Source organism: Amphiura filiformis, chromosome 18 (genome assembly GCF_039555335.1).
Source record: "Amphiura filiformis chromosome 18, Afil_fr2py, whole genome shotgun sequence".
Taxonomy (NCBI): domain Eukaryota; kingdom Metazoa; phylum Echinodermata; class Ophiuroidea; order Amphilepidida; family Amphiuridae; genus Amphiura; species Amphiura filiformis.
Genome location: NC_092645.1, coordinates 48634440 through 48651721, shown reverse-complemented (window position 1 = coordinate 48651721; position 17282 = coordinate 48634440). Strand labels below are relative to the sequence as shown.

The 17282-nt window shown below is 37.2% G+C and overlaps 1 protein-coding gene across 3 annotated transcripts in view; it reads right to left on the bottom strand.

Moving 5' to 3' along the window:
- LOC140138757 (annexin A13-like) overlaps window positions 1-17282 on the bottom strand; it is a 47344-nt gene that overhangs the window by 11886 nt on the left and 18176 nt on the right. Inside the window, exons 1-8 of one of the 3 annotated variants that reach the window (XM_072160523.1) lie at window positions 16430-16550; window positions 13247-13322; window positions 7668-7762; window positions 5996-6109; window positions 4890-4949; window positions 3129-3185; window positions 1481-1514; window positions 523-602 (exon numbers count right to left, since the gene is read on the bottom strand). In XM_072160523.1, coding sequence (XP_072016624.1) covers window positions 523-602; window positions 1481-1514; window positions 3129-3185; window positions 4890-4949; window positions 5996-6109; window positions 7668-7762; window positions 13247-13316 — 510 coding nt within the window. In that variant the 5' untranslated portion in view covers window positions 13317-13322; window positions 16430-16550. Of the gene's footprint in view, window positions 1-522; window positions 603-1480; window positions 1515-3128; window positions 3186-4889; window positions 4950-5995; window positions 6110-7667; window positions 7763-13246; window positions 13323-16429; window positions 16551-17282 lie in introns of those variants that run through there. The other 2 variants (XM_072160521.1, XM_072160522.1) reach the window with 2 other exon arrangements.

The following is a 17282-nucleotide window of genomic DNA, read 5'->3' as shown; positions in this document are numbered from 1 at the left end:
ATAACCCGACATTTAAACGTTTTCTGTAAAACATTTTTCTTTGCTGAGCAGTAGATTATCAAAAAAATTTTTTTTAAGGTTATGAAAACGTTTTATACTCTTAATATACCCTTTATATAACCCGACATTTAAACGTTTTCTGACAACCTTTTATAACCTTTTGCGAATGATGTCGAAAACGTTTTGTGTTTGCTGGGTACCTCTGGCTACATAATGTTTATGTACCAAATATTTCTTGCAGATTAATACGTTTAGCAAAAATATCGTTTTGAATTTCGTTCTGGTGCACCAGAACGAAATTACAACACATTGTCTATGGAGCAGTGTAATACACATAATCATGCATAACTCGCAAACGCAAAATCGGAATCAACTGAAATTTTGGAAATAAGCTTTTTCGTGGATATCTACTGAAAAATGTCATAAAAAGAGGATGCTAGGATCACGAAATCCTCCTTTAAGACTAGTGAACTAAAATTTATATCTAGCGGATACAAACCGTCTAATCATGTATACACTTACAGCAGCAATGGAAACCAACAAGTATTTGAAGTCTCCCGATGTCTCGCTTTCAAGATCTTCTGATAAATCACGGTCAAACTCTAAGAAAATAAAAATAATACCATGATGCATAGCATGGATTATATTGGAGTTGAAATAAATTTGGTTTTGCTTTGTGTTAGTTTGAAACTGTCTTTTACAGTTTTCTTCATTCGAATATAGTAAGCCTAATATGCATTTATTTACAGAACCATGTGAACAGCATTTTGATGAACATGCTCACTGATTAGCTGGACCATGGACAACAACTTTTGATCTTGCACAATGCAACTTTCAATCTAGCATCGCCTAAACTTGTATCCCTTACAATGTCATTAATTCCCGGGTTTCAATTTAGAGAATAAAGGAATTGTTTTTAGCCGCTGTCGTGCAACTATCGTCTCATATAACACGGGCGACATCATTATTTTAAATAAAATAACGAGACGAAGCCGAGTTGTTTTTAGCCAAAAATAATGATGTCGGTATACTGGTATACTGCGATACTGATGATGCACCATGGTTCAGCTATGGTGCAAGAGCCCCCCCCCCCCTAGTTATCATGCGTTAGAAGTTAGAACCGCCCTAGTTTTCATGCGTATTCGCTATCGAAGTGACGTAATAATCGGATTAACTACCATAGCAATGGATGAATACATTTTTTGAATAGATCGCCCTACAAGTAGATTGTACTAATAACTTGTGTATGCAAACGATTGAATACAATACCGCTCTTTTCAAAAATGATAATCTTACAGGTGCGAGTGATCAGCCTTTCTTGGACATGTATGGTTCGATGCATAGGTACCGCGTGGACGTTGTCGTGCAGAGCGATATATTCAAAATTGTATTCATCCATTGCTATAGTATATAGTTAATCCGATTAATTACGTCATTTCGACAGCGAATAATCATGATCATAATTTCAAAAATATTCTACCTGCACTGTATGCTTCCTTGATTGCTTCGATTTCCTGCAAATAAATACAAATCGAAACATTCATAAATTAATTGACACATTTTGCTAATAGCATTACAACACTTACATGCACAACTGATCAAATTTGTGTTAAATATGATTTTTTTTCAGACTGCATCTTATAAATTAATACATTACAAGTTGAGTGATAGTAACCATGGTAACATTATTAACAACTTTTTCTTCCGAAGAGGAGCCCTCAAAAATAACGGGTTTGTATTAACGGGTTTGTGTCATTTTTTAAAACTGGTCAAATTCCAGTTACGTGTGCACTCTTTTTCGAGTAATATCCCTTATTTCATACGTTGAAATTATGCTTTTCATTCTTTCGGGAGTGGTTTTTAATCTTTTAGGAGTGAGTTTTACTCAGTTTGGAGCGGTTACAATAGAGTATACGGATGTAGTTTAATAATCCTACACAAGTGTATAAATAGGCTTATAATATAGAACGCATCTTCTGACCATTTTTAATAATGTGTTTTCGTACGGAAAGAGCCATTTTTCAACCGACCTGACAATTACCCAGTTAACAATTTTTTGTTGTTACAACGTCGTATAAAAGTTATACAAAGTCGTATAAACGTAATATATAAGTACGTAAATGTGAACTCGTATTCGTGTTGTGACAACGTTATTCCCGAACGTTGATGTAACGTCATTATGACGTTGTTGCGACGTTAAGTAGTGAACGTCGAAACATCGTCACTATGACGTTATATCAACGTCCGAAAACAACGTTGTCACAACACAAATACGAGTTTACAAATTAACGTAATTACAACGTCCGTAGATAACGGAGTCAGACATTTATACGACGTTGTAATAATGTGTTCAATACGTCGAAACAGCGTCATGAATTTACGTACTAACGACATTCGTAGATGACGTTGTATCTGGGTCAGTTCATGACTTTTAAACCACGTTTTAACCACGTGCTTTATACGTCGAGACAACGTGATTATGACATTGTATTAACATCCGGCAACAATTTGCTCAATCCCAAAAAGGGAGAGCGTATAAAAATTCAAAGTTTAGAACTTCAGGAAAAGAAGTCGTTACTCTGAGTTTCACGCCTAAAGGCGATCGTCAGACGACACGATGGAAACATTTTTGGCTGGATAACCATCTCCTAGGAATGGGAGAATTTACATTCCATGGTGTCAACATCCAAACTATTCCATGTCGTTTAAGATAATATGTATTTGTGTAACGTTTCCTGAACGTATTATTTAAACGTTATCACCAGGTCTGGTCAAACATTGCATCAACGTCGAAACAACGTCATTACAACATCATAATGACGTTATATCAACGTTCAAAAATCAACGTCGAAAATAACGTTGTCACAACACGAATACGAGTTCACAGATTTACGTGTTTATGTCGTAAATGACAACCTAAGTCCAACTTTAGCGAACGTCTTGAAAACGTAGTGTTTTAGCTGGGTAAAATCTGACATACATGTATTTGGGACCCCCTTTCCGAAGGAAATGACTAAATTGAAACAAATATATACGTTTTGCATAATAATGAATTAGTTTATAATATATAATAGAGTGTAAGCTTCAACGAAATGAACAGGAAAGTGCAATGACGTGGCTTATCATACCTCATTCATTCGTGTGCACATAATTTCAATGATGACATTTTCATCTGTACCTGCGCCCTGTAAAAGGTAAATGAACAAGAATGGGTTATAATAATGATAATAATGATAACACTAATAATAACACTACTAATGAATATGATAATAATAATAATTATAATATCAACACTATAATAATAATAATATTAATAATAACACTCCAACTGCTGCTGCTGCTATTACTACTACTACTAGTCATGACAAACAGTAAACTCGCCGTCATAAACCAAAGCAAAGAGCTTTTAATAGAAATAGAGTCGCAATAGATTATATAATGCTTTGTTCGTTTGATGCCGATTAGAAGTTGCGACAGGCTATTCATAAAAGTGGTACCATTGTTTCGAACAAAGGGGTTCCGCCATCAAATTGGTCACTGATCCGGCATCATATTAACGTTCTACACATGCACACACAGGCGAGTATCAATAAATGACCACAATGCAGTCATGTGTAAGGGCAGTCATGTGTAATGTGCCACGTATCCCAAATGTGTGCTTGTGTGGGTCTGAAGTCTATAAAGGAGGATTTAGCTGTTGATGCAATCATCTTTACAACCCACCTGACTTTAGGCGCTTCATTTAAATAAATTGAATGCTCTTGGTGATCGATTACACATTAGAATGTATGAAGGCTGCCATTTCCGCATATCTATATTACACTATAATGGTAATCGCTATACGTATACATGTAAGTATAAGTATAGGCCTATAAAGGTTGTTTTTCCATTTAATTTAATTTTAAGAAGGAGATTGGAATAGAAATAGTGGCGTACCCAAAGAGGGGAGGGGAGTTGGGAAGGGGCAGATTCACCCCTGTGAGAAGTCTTAGGAGGGGAGGAGAGAGGAAGAGGGGAGGAGGGGATATGGAGAATGAGAGAGGGCTGGAGGAAGGGAGAAATGAAAAATATAATAAAGTAGATAAATAGAAATATAAGGAAAATTATGGGAATGAGAGGGAGGGTGAGAGGGGACAAGGAGAGCGAGGGAGTGATAACGTGTAGGCCTAGGAAAGAATAAGTACAGAGAAGGGAAAAGAAAGGAATGATTTATACATTTAATAATAATTATTAGGCCTATATAATAACTAAACACATAACAGCACTGGGCAGCCATTCGATGATGTCAATGCCTTTATTCGTTACGTAATTAAAACGCCCAGTCAGATGTATTTCACACCTTCCAAACACAAGTCACCCAATTTCGAAAACTGGACGTTGAATGTACACTCTCATGAATTTTGATTGGCAACATTTTACAATATGTCAGCGCTCTAATCGGAAACAATAGACCAATAGACCCTGCAGAGCGTTGAACCAAAGGCTAAACATCATGAGACGAGACGGTTTGGAGAGTCACCATTAAGTGATTAATTATGTAAACATGGGATATACATCTCCCCGCGGCGTGCAATTGATGCACGGATAATACGGCGTGTACTCGATGCACGTGTATCATGGATTATGGCACTATAGTCAATATTCAATTATACAAAGATAAAATATAACAGCGAGAGGGGAAGAAGGGTAAAGGGGAACTTTGCAGAAGAGATACTTGAAATACAACAATCAATACAATTCAGATATCCACATGATTCAAAAGATGTTGGGGAGGGGGAGATACAGAAAGACTAGAAGGAGAAGAAAGCGAGAGGAAAAGGGGAGGATGGTTACAGCCGCTGTTATGTACAGCTAGCAAACGTCAATTAAATACCAACGAGGCAAATTACCTTAATATAGCCCCCACATAAACACGAAAAGCAAGTGAGGGCGACCTCATTCGTTATGCACTAATAGAACGGTAACATTATACAAGGAAAACAATGGTAGAGTGAACTGATGAAAATTATTCTAATACATGATGCATACTATGAATGCGAAAATATCTTCTTCTAAATCTCTATAGAGTAAACAGTTAGTTAACAGTATGTTTACCTGGGATGATATATTCAAAAGACATAATAGCCAGTATACCATGTTTATATATGGCAAGGTGACTATTTGGTATTATAATAAATATTATACAACAAAATAACCGATGGAATAAAATTGCTTATTAAAAGGAATTCTTTGGATTGCTGATTCGCAAACTTAGACCACAATTATGCAGATTAAAATTAGGAAAATGCTAAAGACATACCGTATACTTCTATTGTGCTTGTACTGCATATGTACCAAGTTTCAGCTAGATAGTCCTTATAGTTACTTGGCAAAATAACTTTGTATAATTGGGTGTATGTAATTTACATCTTTGGCCTCGTTTTCAGTTTTGAACTTCGCTAATTCCAGCCTAATTGGAGTTAATAGCAGAGGCAAACGCCGCCAAAGCGGTCAATAGGTGGATAACCTGGTCCCCGCTCTTATCATCGTACCGAGCTGTTATCCAACTACACTAAGTAAGTTAAGGAATGAAATCAAAACTCGGCCGGCGGTTGACCGCCGGTTCCGCCCGGTTCCCTCTGGTTACCATTGTTTAGAACAATAGTAACCGGACGGACTGCACGGAACCGGTGGTCAACCGCCGGTCGAGTTTTGATTTCGTCCCTAAGCTTAGAATCAGTAGCGTAGCCAGTGCTTGGGTGTGTGTGTGGGGGGTACCCACTGACAAAAATGAAAAAGAAAATCGGGAAGGCAAAGGCAAAGAAAAGGGATAAGGAAAGGAGCCGGTGCAAATTGATCCAAAGCAGAAAGACTTTATACAATACAGTGACTATCTGTCTTTAAAAATGGTATAAATTATGTAATATTCCATCAATAATTTGTTATCTGACTAAGAACGCTGGCTTCGCCCCTGGTTAACATGGATAATATGAATACGTGAAAAAATGGTACATACAGCCATGGCACGTCTGAGACATTTAGCGTCGTATACGGGAGGAGCGTCTAATAAGGCTTCCACGGCTTGCTCGAAGTTTCCTCTCAGCTCACTCTTCAGCTCATCGACCAAGTCCTGGAAATTATAACAAAAAACATGTTTTCTCTATTAAAATCCCAATTAATCCATTACATGCGAGTCTATAGACTAGTGCATATGACGTATCGTACCGTAAATATGGCGGACTACATTCAACAAAAGCATGATTGTAATCTACCGCGACAGTTCGCCTCACACACACATAACAAAATGCACTACGATCAAATAGGTTGATGGCAACCATACTGCAGTTACTGTCCGTTTTCCTATACACAATACACAGTGCTCTCACCATTGACGCGCGACCTTTACAAATAGTTTATATTAGAAGTATAGGCATTTGCCTAGTTAACATCACTGTGTGAAAAATAACCTGCCAATATTTAAAGTATTCTCCAAACTTCTAGCAAATATATTTCTCTAACATGACCTAAAATTACAGCTAGGTTAGATGTTCAGGAATAGTCGCACTTTGGTAAAATATGAGTGACGGCAAGGCATAGCTAGCTCATAGCTAGCCAACTCCCCGTGTTAATTGAATGGAGATTTGACCGAAAATATTGGTAACGGACTGCTCAGTTCTGAAGGATGCCACAAAAAAAAACGGTACAAGCTACATTTAAAGTATTCTATGAAATTCTAGAAAATATAGTTTTGTAACATGTCCTAATTTTTAGCTAATTTAGGTGTTTGGAAGTATTCGCACTTTTGTGTTTAGGAAGGATATGTAAACGACAGATAACACCAAAAAATATGAAGAAATTATTTCCAAACCGTTTTAAGTCAACAATCATTATGTTGCTCATTTTCAAGAATGCTGGTTAACAATAAGCAGACCATTGTCTCATTTCGTGAACAAAGGTCCACATACCATTGTTACCTTGCGTTTCCTTTATAATCGGTTACCCAACTGAAACTATAATACCAGCTCATTGCGATACCGCACATGTAAAACAGATACATTTACACAACCAGAGAAGATCTGATTTAATCAGTTGAGCTGTTTTCAATGAGTGTTATCTTGGTTTAATAGCTTTTAATGGGGTTTAAGTCCTGCAAAGGTCGTGGCGAATTCTACTGTAGACATGACTGCATCATGCATTTGATTGAATGGACAGCACTGCGCCATGATTACGGTGAAGGACGCCGGCTCAAATCCTTTGTTTGGAGCCAATCAATAATTTCACTCACAACCTCTATTTTGTGGGAGTCAGTGTGTGTGAAAACCCGGTACAGCCTCGTGACCGGAAGTTAACTAAAAGATTCCCAATCAGAGCCCAGCTGGGCACGAAAGCAAGGGTAAATTATAACAATTCCGCACAAAAAAACCCCCAAAAAACACAAGCAAACAAACAAACAAAAACCCAAACAACAACAACAACACATATTAATCATTCTTGCAGCGAGTGTGGAGCGAGGGTGCAACTTCCGGTAGCGAGGCTATACCAGCGTTGTACCGAGTTTTTCCCACACTTAAACCACCATTCTTATGATCATAATTATACATAATGCTTTTTAAATAGTTTAAATAATTAATTTTCAAATTATAATGCTTTTTAAATAGTTTAAATAATTAATTTTCAAATTGTCCTACCTTTCCGAAGCATTGGGTAAATTTCTCCTTGATTTCTTGTCTTTGTTCATTATTTCTATTTGCCAAAATTTCTATGATTTCATCTTCGTCAGTTCCTGAAACGAAGAATAGTAAATATAAAGACGTCAAATTATAGCAGTGCACAGTGACAACGCCTGGTAAATAATTATATTGTACACATGGTACAGGCAGGGAAACTAAATCAATACACGTGTAACTGCTATGTACGCCGATACACGTGTACTGATTTTCAGACGATATATCTTCGGATACCGGGATAGAAAATGATGAATATCTCCAGTGATTTGAGGTTTCGAAAGATATCAATAAGGCTTGCACTTGAATATATGTGTTGAAAGAACAAGATAGTCGTAAGCGTGCGTATTGACAAACAACCGTGTGTTTTGAAATCAACAACTGACAAAAATTCGGATTTTATATGTGCAGAATAAAAAAAATGACTGCTGCCCTCATTCGTCAAACTAATGGCCTGAAATGGAAAAAAAATCGGACATGAAAATGAAGATAAAGAATTAAATTACGCCCGTACTTGTATTATCTTTTTTCCTATATATCGCGCACTTGAGGCTGTCGAATTCGGTATGGCACGGCGCGCTAGCAATAGACACGGAATAAGATGTTTATACCGCAAGGGCGAGTTTTATGCAATGTGATATTGTGATCAAATAGACCTTTAGATGTATGATTGTTGATCAATTTGTGTTGAAGTTTGTCAAAATAATGTGTACACATATCTCTCATAATCTCTGTAAGTGCAAGCTGTACATAGTCACCTAAAAGGCACGCGTCTATTTTCCACAATCAAAGGTCAATTGATAATCATGATAATAATATTTTGATACTCTGAAATTAACGTATGCCTACTTTATCACGTTCATTATAGTAAAGAAAGTCTAGACAATACAAACGTTTCGAGAGTATATTCTCGAAGGATGTCTGCGTCGACGGAATAAACACGCTTTATTCCGTCGCCATCTTTTTTTTTTGCAGCTACGTTTCGACTTTTAGAGCGTGGGGACTGGTTCACCCACCTATCATGTCTATAGGACCTTTACCCCTCCCTTCTATAAGCTGTGGGGCAACTACCAACTGCCATTAACCAAGCCCTTCTCTCTTAAGCTTCAAATGCAGTTCTTGAAGATGCTCATTACAACGGATCTTTTAGCGGAGTCTTACATGTCTTAGCTCTGAAGTTTGCTTAACTCTCGTAATAGTATGGTCGTTGGACATTTTGACCTGGAAAAAATTGGTAAAAAGCTGATTTTTGCACCAGAGAAGCAGAATACATCATAGAACATCATATCCAAAATCCCCAAAAATCCTCCTTGGGGAATTCTTTTTATCCAAGATGGCCGCCAAAATGGCCGCCACAACATATAATTAGCTGTATCTCAGCTTCTGAAGCAGATATGATGATGATTTTAGTGTCTTTGGATAGGTTTAAGAGGTCAGAGAATTCAAATTTGTAAAAATCTAACAAACTGATGTCTTCATTAACATTGGAATCCAAGATGGCCGCCAAAATGGCCGCCACCGCATATGATTAGACATATCTCCGCTTCTGAAGCAGATATGATGATGATTTTAGTGTCTTTAAATATATTTCAGAGGTCAAAGAATTCTAATTTGTACTTATCTAAAACACTGATGTCTTCATCCACTCAGGAATCCAAGATGGCTGCCAAAATGGCCACCGCCACATGATATAATTAGTATATTTTAGCTTCTGAACAATAATTTTAGTGTCTTTGAATAGGTTTTAGATGACACGGAATTTAGTTTTGTATTTATCAAAAGCAATAAGTCTTCAATCATGCTGTAATCAAACATGATTTGCTGGATATCTCAGCTTCTGAAGCCAATACAATGATGATTTCAATTACTGAATGTAGGTTTTAAGGGTCACAGAACTCAATATTGCAATTACTTAAAACACTGAAGTGCCTTAATTTGCACTAGAATCCAAAATAGCTGCCACAACATGTGATTATCTATATCTAAGCTTCAAAGTAGCTAGCTGTCTTCATCTTCATCTGCAAGCAGTGGTATCTATTCCATTATTCTTTACCAAACTTACCAAAGAAGGAGAAATTTGTGTTTTGAAAAAGAAAACAAATAGGAGGGGGGAAAAGTTTAAAGGGGATTTAAGGAAGATTAAAATAAAATGAATTTGGAGAACAAAGTGTGTATAACTAAGCTTGTATTATAAAATATGAAGATGGGGATTTTTTGGGATTAAAATAGATGGTCATTTATGCATGGTAGCCTGACAGTGACTGCTCTTAAGTGTCATTTGGGGAAGAATTATAATCCATATGGGTATATCATCAGCATACCTGTAGTCAGTTCTTTGGCTTTCACTTATCTCCTTCCAAAAACATTGATTTTTTTTGGGGGGGGGGAACCATGGCACAAAACAGAGAAGAGTTGGGATCAGTAATTCTTCCCTGCCTGGGCAAAAGTGACTAGTGTTGGTATAACTAGGCCTATGCTTTGCATAATACGAACATTTTCTTTTCAGTAAGGGAAACCTGACTATCTAGAGCAGCATTTATGGCTCTAAGGGAAGACAGGACCACAAATTAGCCCCGTGAAATAAACATGTCAAAGTTTGTCTTCCCTTTAAACCTCAGCTTCAGATCAAAATCCTTAATTATCCTCTATGCAATAGTTCAGTGGCAAATGTCCAAACTGTGCCATGAGACTACTATCTGAAGAATTTTAATTAGAAGGCTGACATAACAGTTTTTAAACTGGGGTGTAAGTCAACACACATAAAAAGCCGATGAAATATCATGAAAACAGCTCAAATTTGGGAATATTCTTTACTTTTGTACAGAGCAAGTGTACAAAAACATGCTGGGGATCAAAACCAAGAAAGCTGATCTCTTCTTTTACCCCTGTTAAATAATACAGAACCTTGATGTATTTAACTATCCAAGTTTGTTCCCTTTGAACCTTTAGTCCTTAGATGCAATATGTTTGTGTTTAGGCTGTGCCAGGAATTTTATGTTTGTAGAGAAGACAGAATAGAACAACTCACAATTAGCTAAAATGTGGTAACAGTTGTATACAAAAAGTTTCTGGGGCTGACAAATAGGCCTACATTAGTCGCGGGAGGGAAAGAACAAGAAACAATACAATAAACGGAATTTATATAGCGCCTTAGCATAAGTATTGAACAAAGCGCTTTAAACAAGACGGAAAAGTATGGCACATGTGTAGGCCTATATAGCATCACACCATAAAATTTTCCCTTTTGGGTGCATTTCAAGCTTAGTGGCCAAAGCCCGATAGCATGAGGAAATAGATTTTTTGGAAAGAATAGACACCACTGTCAATTGTCTCCTTTAAGTCCATTATTTTTTGCAGCAGGAACATCCATTATTTCCACAAGGATTCCTGAAGGATAGTTTACATTTGAATCGTACAAACTTAAGCAAACTTTGTGGTTGTGACTCCTCTTTTGCAACATTTGGACATGGAAAGACAAGTTTGTTGAAGAAGAAAAAGCAATCGGAAACGTTACAGCAGCTACATTTATATAATGTTGATGAGCGATCCTGAGGTGACAGCAGAACAGATTGGTGCCGCTGGCATCGGGTTATTTGTTGTCTTATATGGTGGCAGAGAAAAAGATTTTTTAAACGGTCTACGATTTGCTAAATTCATGGTGATGGTATTATCAAATAAAGCATCACTTGATCCACAAAACCTTTCACCAGCTGAAAGACCATTGAATTTTCACAGTCTGCGGGTTCTTTTGCAGGTCATACCTTGGAGAAAGCTCACAAACAATAACTTGGATCCAAAGCAATGAGGTTGGAAACTCTCCGACACCATACTAGCACTGGTCCTTACGGATTTAGATGCAGCACCACAAAGCTTGCTTAAGTTGGTATAATACATTAATGCAAACTATCCTCCAGGAATCCTTTGTTGCAAATATGACTTAAATGTGTCACAACTTGTGGAGATTGCAGAGGAGAAACTTGCCAAAATGCTGAGGCGATTATACTTGCAGATGAGAACCAAAACAGCTACTTTGCTTTACATGGGGTGGAAGCTATTTTGGATTCTATTGCGACTGAGCACTTAAGTAATTACAACATTCAATTATGTGACCCTAAAACCTACATTTAAAGGTTAAAATCATCATATTATTGGCTTTAGAAGCAGATATTTCATGTTTGATCTTAGCCATATTGAGGGCCATCTAGGATTACAATTTGAGTAAAGACTTAGTGCTTTAGAAAGTTTAGATAGATACGAAATTGGATTCTGTGGCACCTAAAACCTATTCAAGGAAACTCAAATCATTGTCATATCTGCTTCAGAAGCCAAATTATACCTTATTATATCATGTGGTGGTGGCCATTTTGGTGGCCATCTTGGATTCCTGTGTGAATGAAGATATCAGTGTTTTAGATCAGCACAAATTTGCATTCTTTGACCTCTGAAATATATTCAAAGACACTAAAATCATCATCATGTCTGCTTCAGAAGCAGAGATTCAGCTAATCATAATGCAGCGGCGGTCATTTTGGCGGCCATCTTGGAATTCATTGCAAATGAAGACATCAGTGTGTTAGATTTTTACAAATTTGAATTCACTGACCTCTTAAACCTATTCAAAGTCACTAAAATCATCATCATATCAGCTTCAGAAGCGGAGATATATCTAATCAAATGCGGTGGCGGCCATTTTGGCAGCCATCTTGGATTCCAGTGTGAATGAAGACATCAGTGTGTTAGATTTGTTGAAATTTGAATTCTATGACCTCTTAAAGCTATTCAAAGACACTAAAATTATCATCATATCTACTTCAGAAGCTAAGATACAGTAAATTATATGTCGTGGCGGCCATTTCGGCGGCCATCTTGGATAAAAAGATTTCCCCAATGGGGATTTTTGGGGATTTTGGATATGATGTTCTATGATGCATTCTGCTTCTCTGGTGCAAAAATCAGCTTTTTACCAATTTTTTCCAGGTAGTACCTGTTTTTCACCTTCAACGACCATACTATAATTATCAGCGAATAGGAATATTCCCTTCCTCATCGGTCAACCTCACTTCCATTTAGGCACACATTGTAAGAATCTTGTCTTAGCAATTAAAGTGTCTTGCAATTTAATAGCCATGTTTTAAACAATTACTGAACACATAAGAACTAATATAATCGTGTAGATTAATTCAGGACACGTCATGTGAAGTCAGTTGTAAGACGCCTCGCAAGTATTAAGCACCGTTGCGTCAACATAAGACATACACATTTAAGGCCCAAATTCGTGCCTCCATGCAAGGGTCTACATATGCAGGGTGTGTCATTTGCAGGGTGTGTCATTTGTAACACATCTTAATTTTGTGGTTTGAACGTGATGCTAGAAGACATGTTTGGAGTCTGACATATCTGATGTCTTCAGCCACATCTTAAACTATGTTTAATTTTATGTTTTGAATTTTTGCAATTGTTGAAAACATACCTATTGGCAAGACACTACTTCTGCATAAAGTTCGACAAGGAGTAATTTTACATCGCATGATGTTATATTTTACCTATTCCTCTCATTGCCTTCCTCAAGGCATCAGCATCTGCCTCAGCATCAAAATCCTCCCATGCGAGCATAGTTCCCTGTAATAGAATAAGGAAATACATACATATTTGGAATTATTGATCCACTCCATTGTGACCCAAACATACATATTTGGAATTATTGATCCACTCCATTGTGACCCAATCTCAGAGCGATGATTACTAGTTAGTGCGCTGTGCACCATTACCCAAACCATTACTGTGATGCGTAGTTCGAGATCAGTTCAGGTACAAAATCATGCTAAATCGACCTAATCGGTCTACATAAACCATCGCAGGCAGGAGCAGCTCCTCATTTCACTGTGTGTGAATTCAAGGAGGCAAATATCCTGCAAGTTCATGTGGAAGTAAAGGTCTCTAAAAGACCGCTATATTTTAGGTTCGTTGCCCCTACCCCCAGGCCCCTACCATGCAATATGTGGTAATTAATCGCTAGTTATACTCCTAAAAAAGGTTCGATAATCACACATTTATATTTAGGTTCATATAAGGGTTTATTTTGGTTTGTTTTAGTAGTATATTTAATTGATGTAGTAGCTTTAATGATATTTCACCCGACGTAACTATAACGGTCGTATTTATACTCAAATGACTCAAGCCAATCGCATATTCTTTCTTTGCACTCCTTTTAAAGGTCCGTAACCCGATCGACAGCATCATCCCCCCGATTTTTTTTCATTGTTGATGAGGTTTTGGTATCACATAATAGACACTATTTTTCTCATTACTATCCTGAAATTTGACGCTCCAAGTCGATGTATTTCCGGAGAAATCATGAAACACAGCGGTTTTTACAGGCTACCAGTTGTTCGCATTTTACACGACACGGGAGTTTTGGGTAGTCATAGAATGGAATCGGAATAGATTCGGAAGACTTCACCCCAGTACCAATTCGTCCGCAAAATACATCAAATAGGCCCCTAATGTCAAACTATAGATGGCGCTATAATGATATAAAACAAAAAACAAAAATAAAGAAATACATAAGAGGCGAAATAAATAAGGAAACATGACCTATATTGTCAAGCATGATACGAGGAATATGAAAAAAATTATGAGAGCACCTCCCCCATTAAAAAATTAGTTAAAAAATAAAACAAAGAAAAATCATAAATATGTGAAAATGTGCATCATATAGCTAAAAATAAAGAAATAATTAAGCGAAGTAAATACAGCATGGGCTATCTTGTCAAGAATGATAATGAGCGCAGTCATATGTAATGTTTTTTAAGATTAATCAGTATGAATAGAGGGTATAAAAGTGTACAGGGGCGAGCCGGTTTTCAGTGCCAAGGCGAACACTTCCTGTTTCCACCGGGACATGCGCTCGGCCGTTGTTTCGGGATGCCTGACCAGAATGCAATTCACGCGTACCAGTGTATTGGCTTGTAATATGCTAATTATTCACATTTATGCTGAAATTGTTCCCGTTTTCTCACATAGATTGATAAAGGGGACAATATTTGACATTGTATGTAAGTTTGAAGAGAATCCATATCCTAAACCGATAGGGATACCCCCCTTTATTGATTAGTATGATAACATCTTTAACCAACCACTCCGATCGTCAATAAAAATTCCTTTAAAAAAGGAATGGGGCGCCCAATGTGAGCTTGGATGTGATAATGGTGAATTCCATGGTGTGTGAGATTTGGTATTATAATGATTTTTCTAAGGAAGAGTAGAAGATGATCAAATGCAAGAGAAACGTGTTTGATTGGGGAAGGTGTTCTGACAATCCAAATATATACTTCTTCCACCTAAGATGATCTGTAACAATTTTGGCGCAGAATTGTGATCGACATTACTTAATTCACCTCGGATGACTTTGATCTGACATTCAACATTTTCGCGCTTACACCAATCATGTCCATACAATTTAACTCTTACAACTTCCTGTCAACTCTCTAATTTTGCCTTTTCTGTCTTGTACCATTAAGATAAGCAAACATCTCCATGATCCAATCAGGTGGTGAATGACGTGCATTCTCTAAATTCAGTAAATGTCCATCATCAACCGTGTAATTGAATGGGATTATTTTGAATTTTTAAAACGCTTGAAATATCAAGCGGGCGCCCCAAAAATAAGATTGCCAAAACCTGTCGTACGTTTTTACAGTAAAATACATGATATTTATTTTTCTCTTTATTATTTTAAGAGATATACATGTAGACTTCAAACTTGATACTGAGGTTAAATAAGTATATCCTTCAAACTTCATGATTAGCAGAAAATCCCATAAAATTCGGATGTTTGTGGGATTTGACACCAACAATTAATTTGGACTTATGCTTGTACCTATAGCCAGAACAGCAGAATAATTACCCCATTTTATCGACGGCGCTGATAGTCATTATACGCATGATACGTGGGAAATGATCGTAATTATTTTGGTATCACAGGATAGAAGTGACCCATACACAGTGTCATCTTCATGGCAGAAATCGCCATGGTAGGTTGAATCCACCGCCACGCATGGCCATTTCGTATCGACCTGTTTAATAGTTTTGAGTCGCATAATGGGCCGAAAGACATCTGACTAAGGCTACTGACAATAGCCCCGATTAGCTCGGTGACTGACCTCGCTGTGTGTCAGTCGAGCATGGTACACCATAGGTCATATTCTTTTAGACTACCTACACGATTGGCCTATACACTGCGCTATATAATTCGGCACATATAAATCAGAATTATTGTCAGTTTTTGACTCAAGACGCAAGCTACTGTCTCAAGACGCAAGCTAACAACTATCATATCTGTTCAAAATATATATTCATGTGCAAGGAACCACATCTGGTTTCTTTATACGAAATCATTTACGGGAGATATTCATCATTTTCTACCCCGGTATCCAAAGATTTTCTTCTCATATCAAACTCGTGCATAGCACATTCACGTGTATCGATCCCGGGTATTTATTTTAGTATCTCTGTTGACAAAGTAATTAGTAGCTAGGCGATGTCGGTGTGCCATAGATATCTAGCAAATTAGCAATTATGACATTTAATGAAAAAAACTATAAGAGGTTGCAACAACACCCTCTTTCATAGTCCGTATTACAATATTAGCAGCCCCATATAGTAGGACGAAAGGTATTATGTGGATACTTATACCATATACATGTACCTAATTAACACTAACTTACCTCTATCTCAAAATGGTCAGTGTACCTAAAATGTACCTATCGCAGATTTGGTTTATTCATTTCAAATATTTCAAATAGAACTCTTGCTTCAACGACTTTCTGGTTGACAATGAGGAGGAAATCATGTTTGCTAATGAGTCATCAGATACAAAAGATGTTTATAGGTGAGCAGGTGCAAATGTCATGAGTGTGTTTCATGCTCCATGACGACGATGATAGCCTACTCGTTAGTGTTATTCGTGCTGGCCATATGTAGTCTTCAACATAAAAAATCCAAGTTTTGTAACATTTTCTCAAAATATCGAGAGCTATCAAAACCAATACTAGGCTTGTTTGTACTCATTTTAATGCATTTTTCATGCTGATTCCAAATATGGTCAAATGTACAATTCCGAAAATGTTGAGGTTTTTTTAAATGAAACTTGTCCTTTCCAGTCGACACCCGCATGGAGAGGGTTGATGTTATTAGAGCTTTTATTAATACAATCCGTTTATCAGTGATTTTGATAACATCATATAAAAGAATGTTCTTGTTTTATCTCTCTTTTTTTTGTTCTGTTGTTTTTGTTTGCTATAAAGAAATGGCGTAGATTGAGGTGACAGAGACAGTTGGGTAAGTGGTACACACCCCGGTACACACCGACATCGCCCGATTAATTATAGAGAGATTGCGGAGAGGCGTTCACTGGAAACGCCATACGGGTTACGTGTTTCGGCATTTTGCGGGCGACCGTCACAATGCCGTTCGCCGCGAAAATCAAATACAATACATTCATGGTGGCGCTATGCCGAAACAAATATACTATAGATGCCATGCATGCTTTTCTCGATTGGATCCAAACAAAGGATTTGA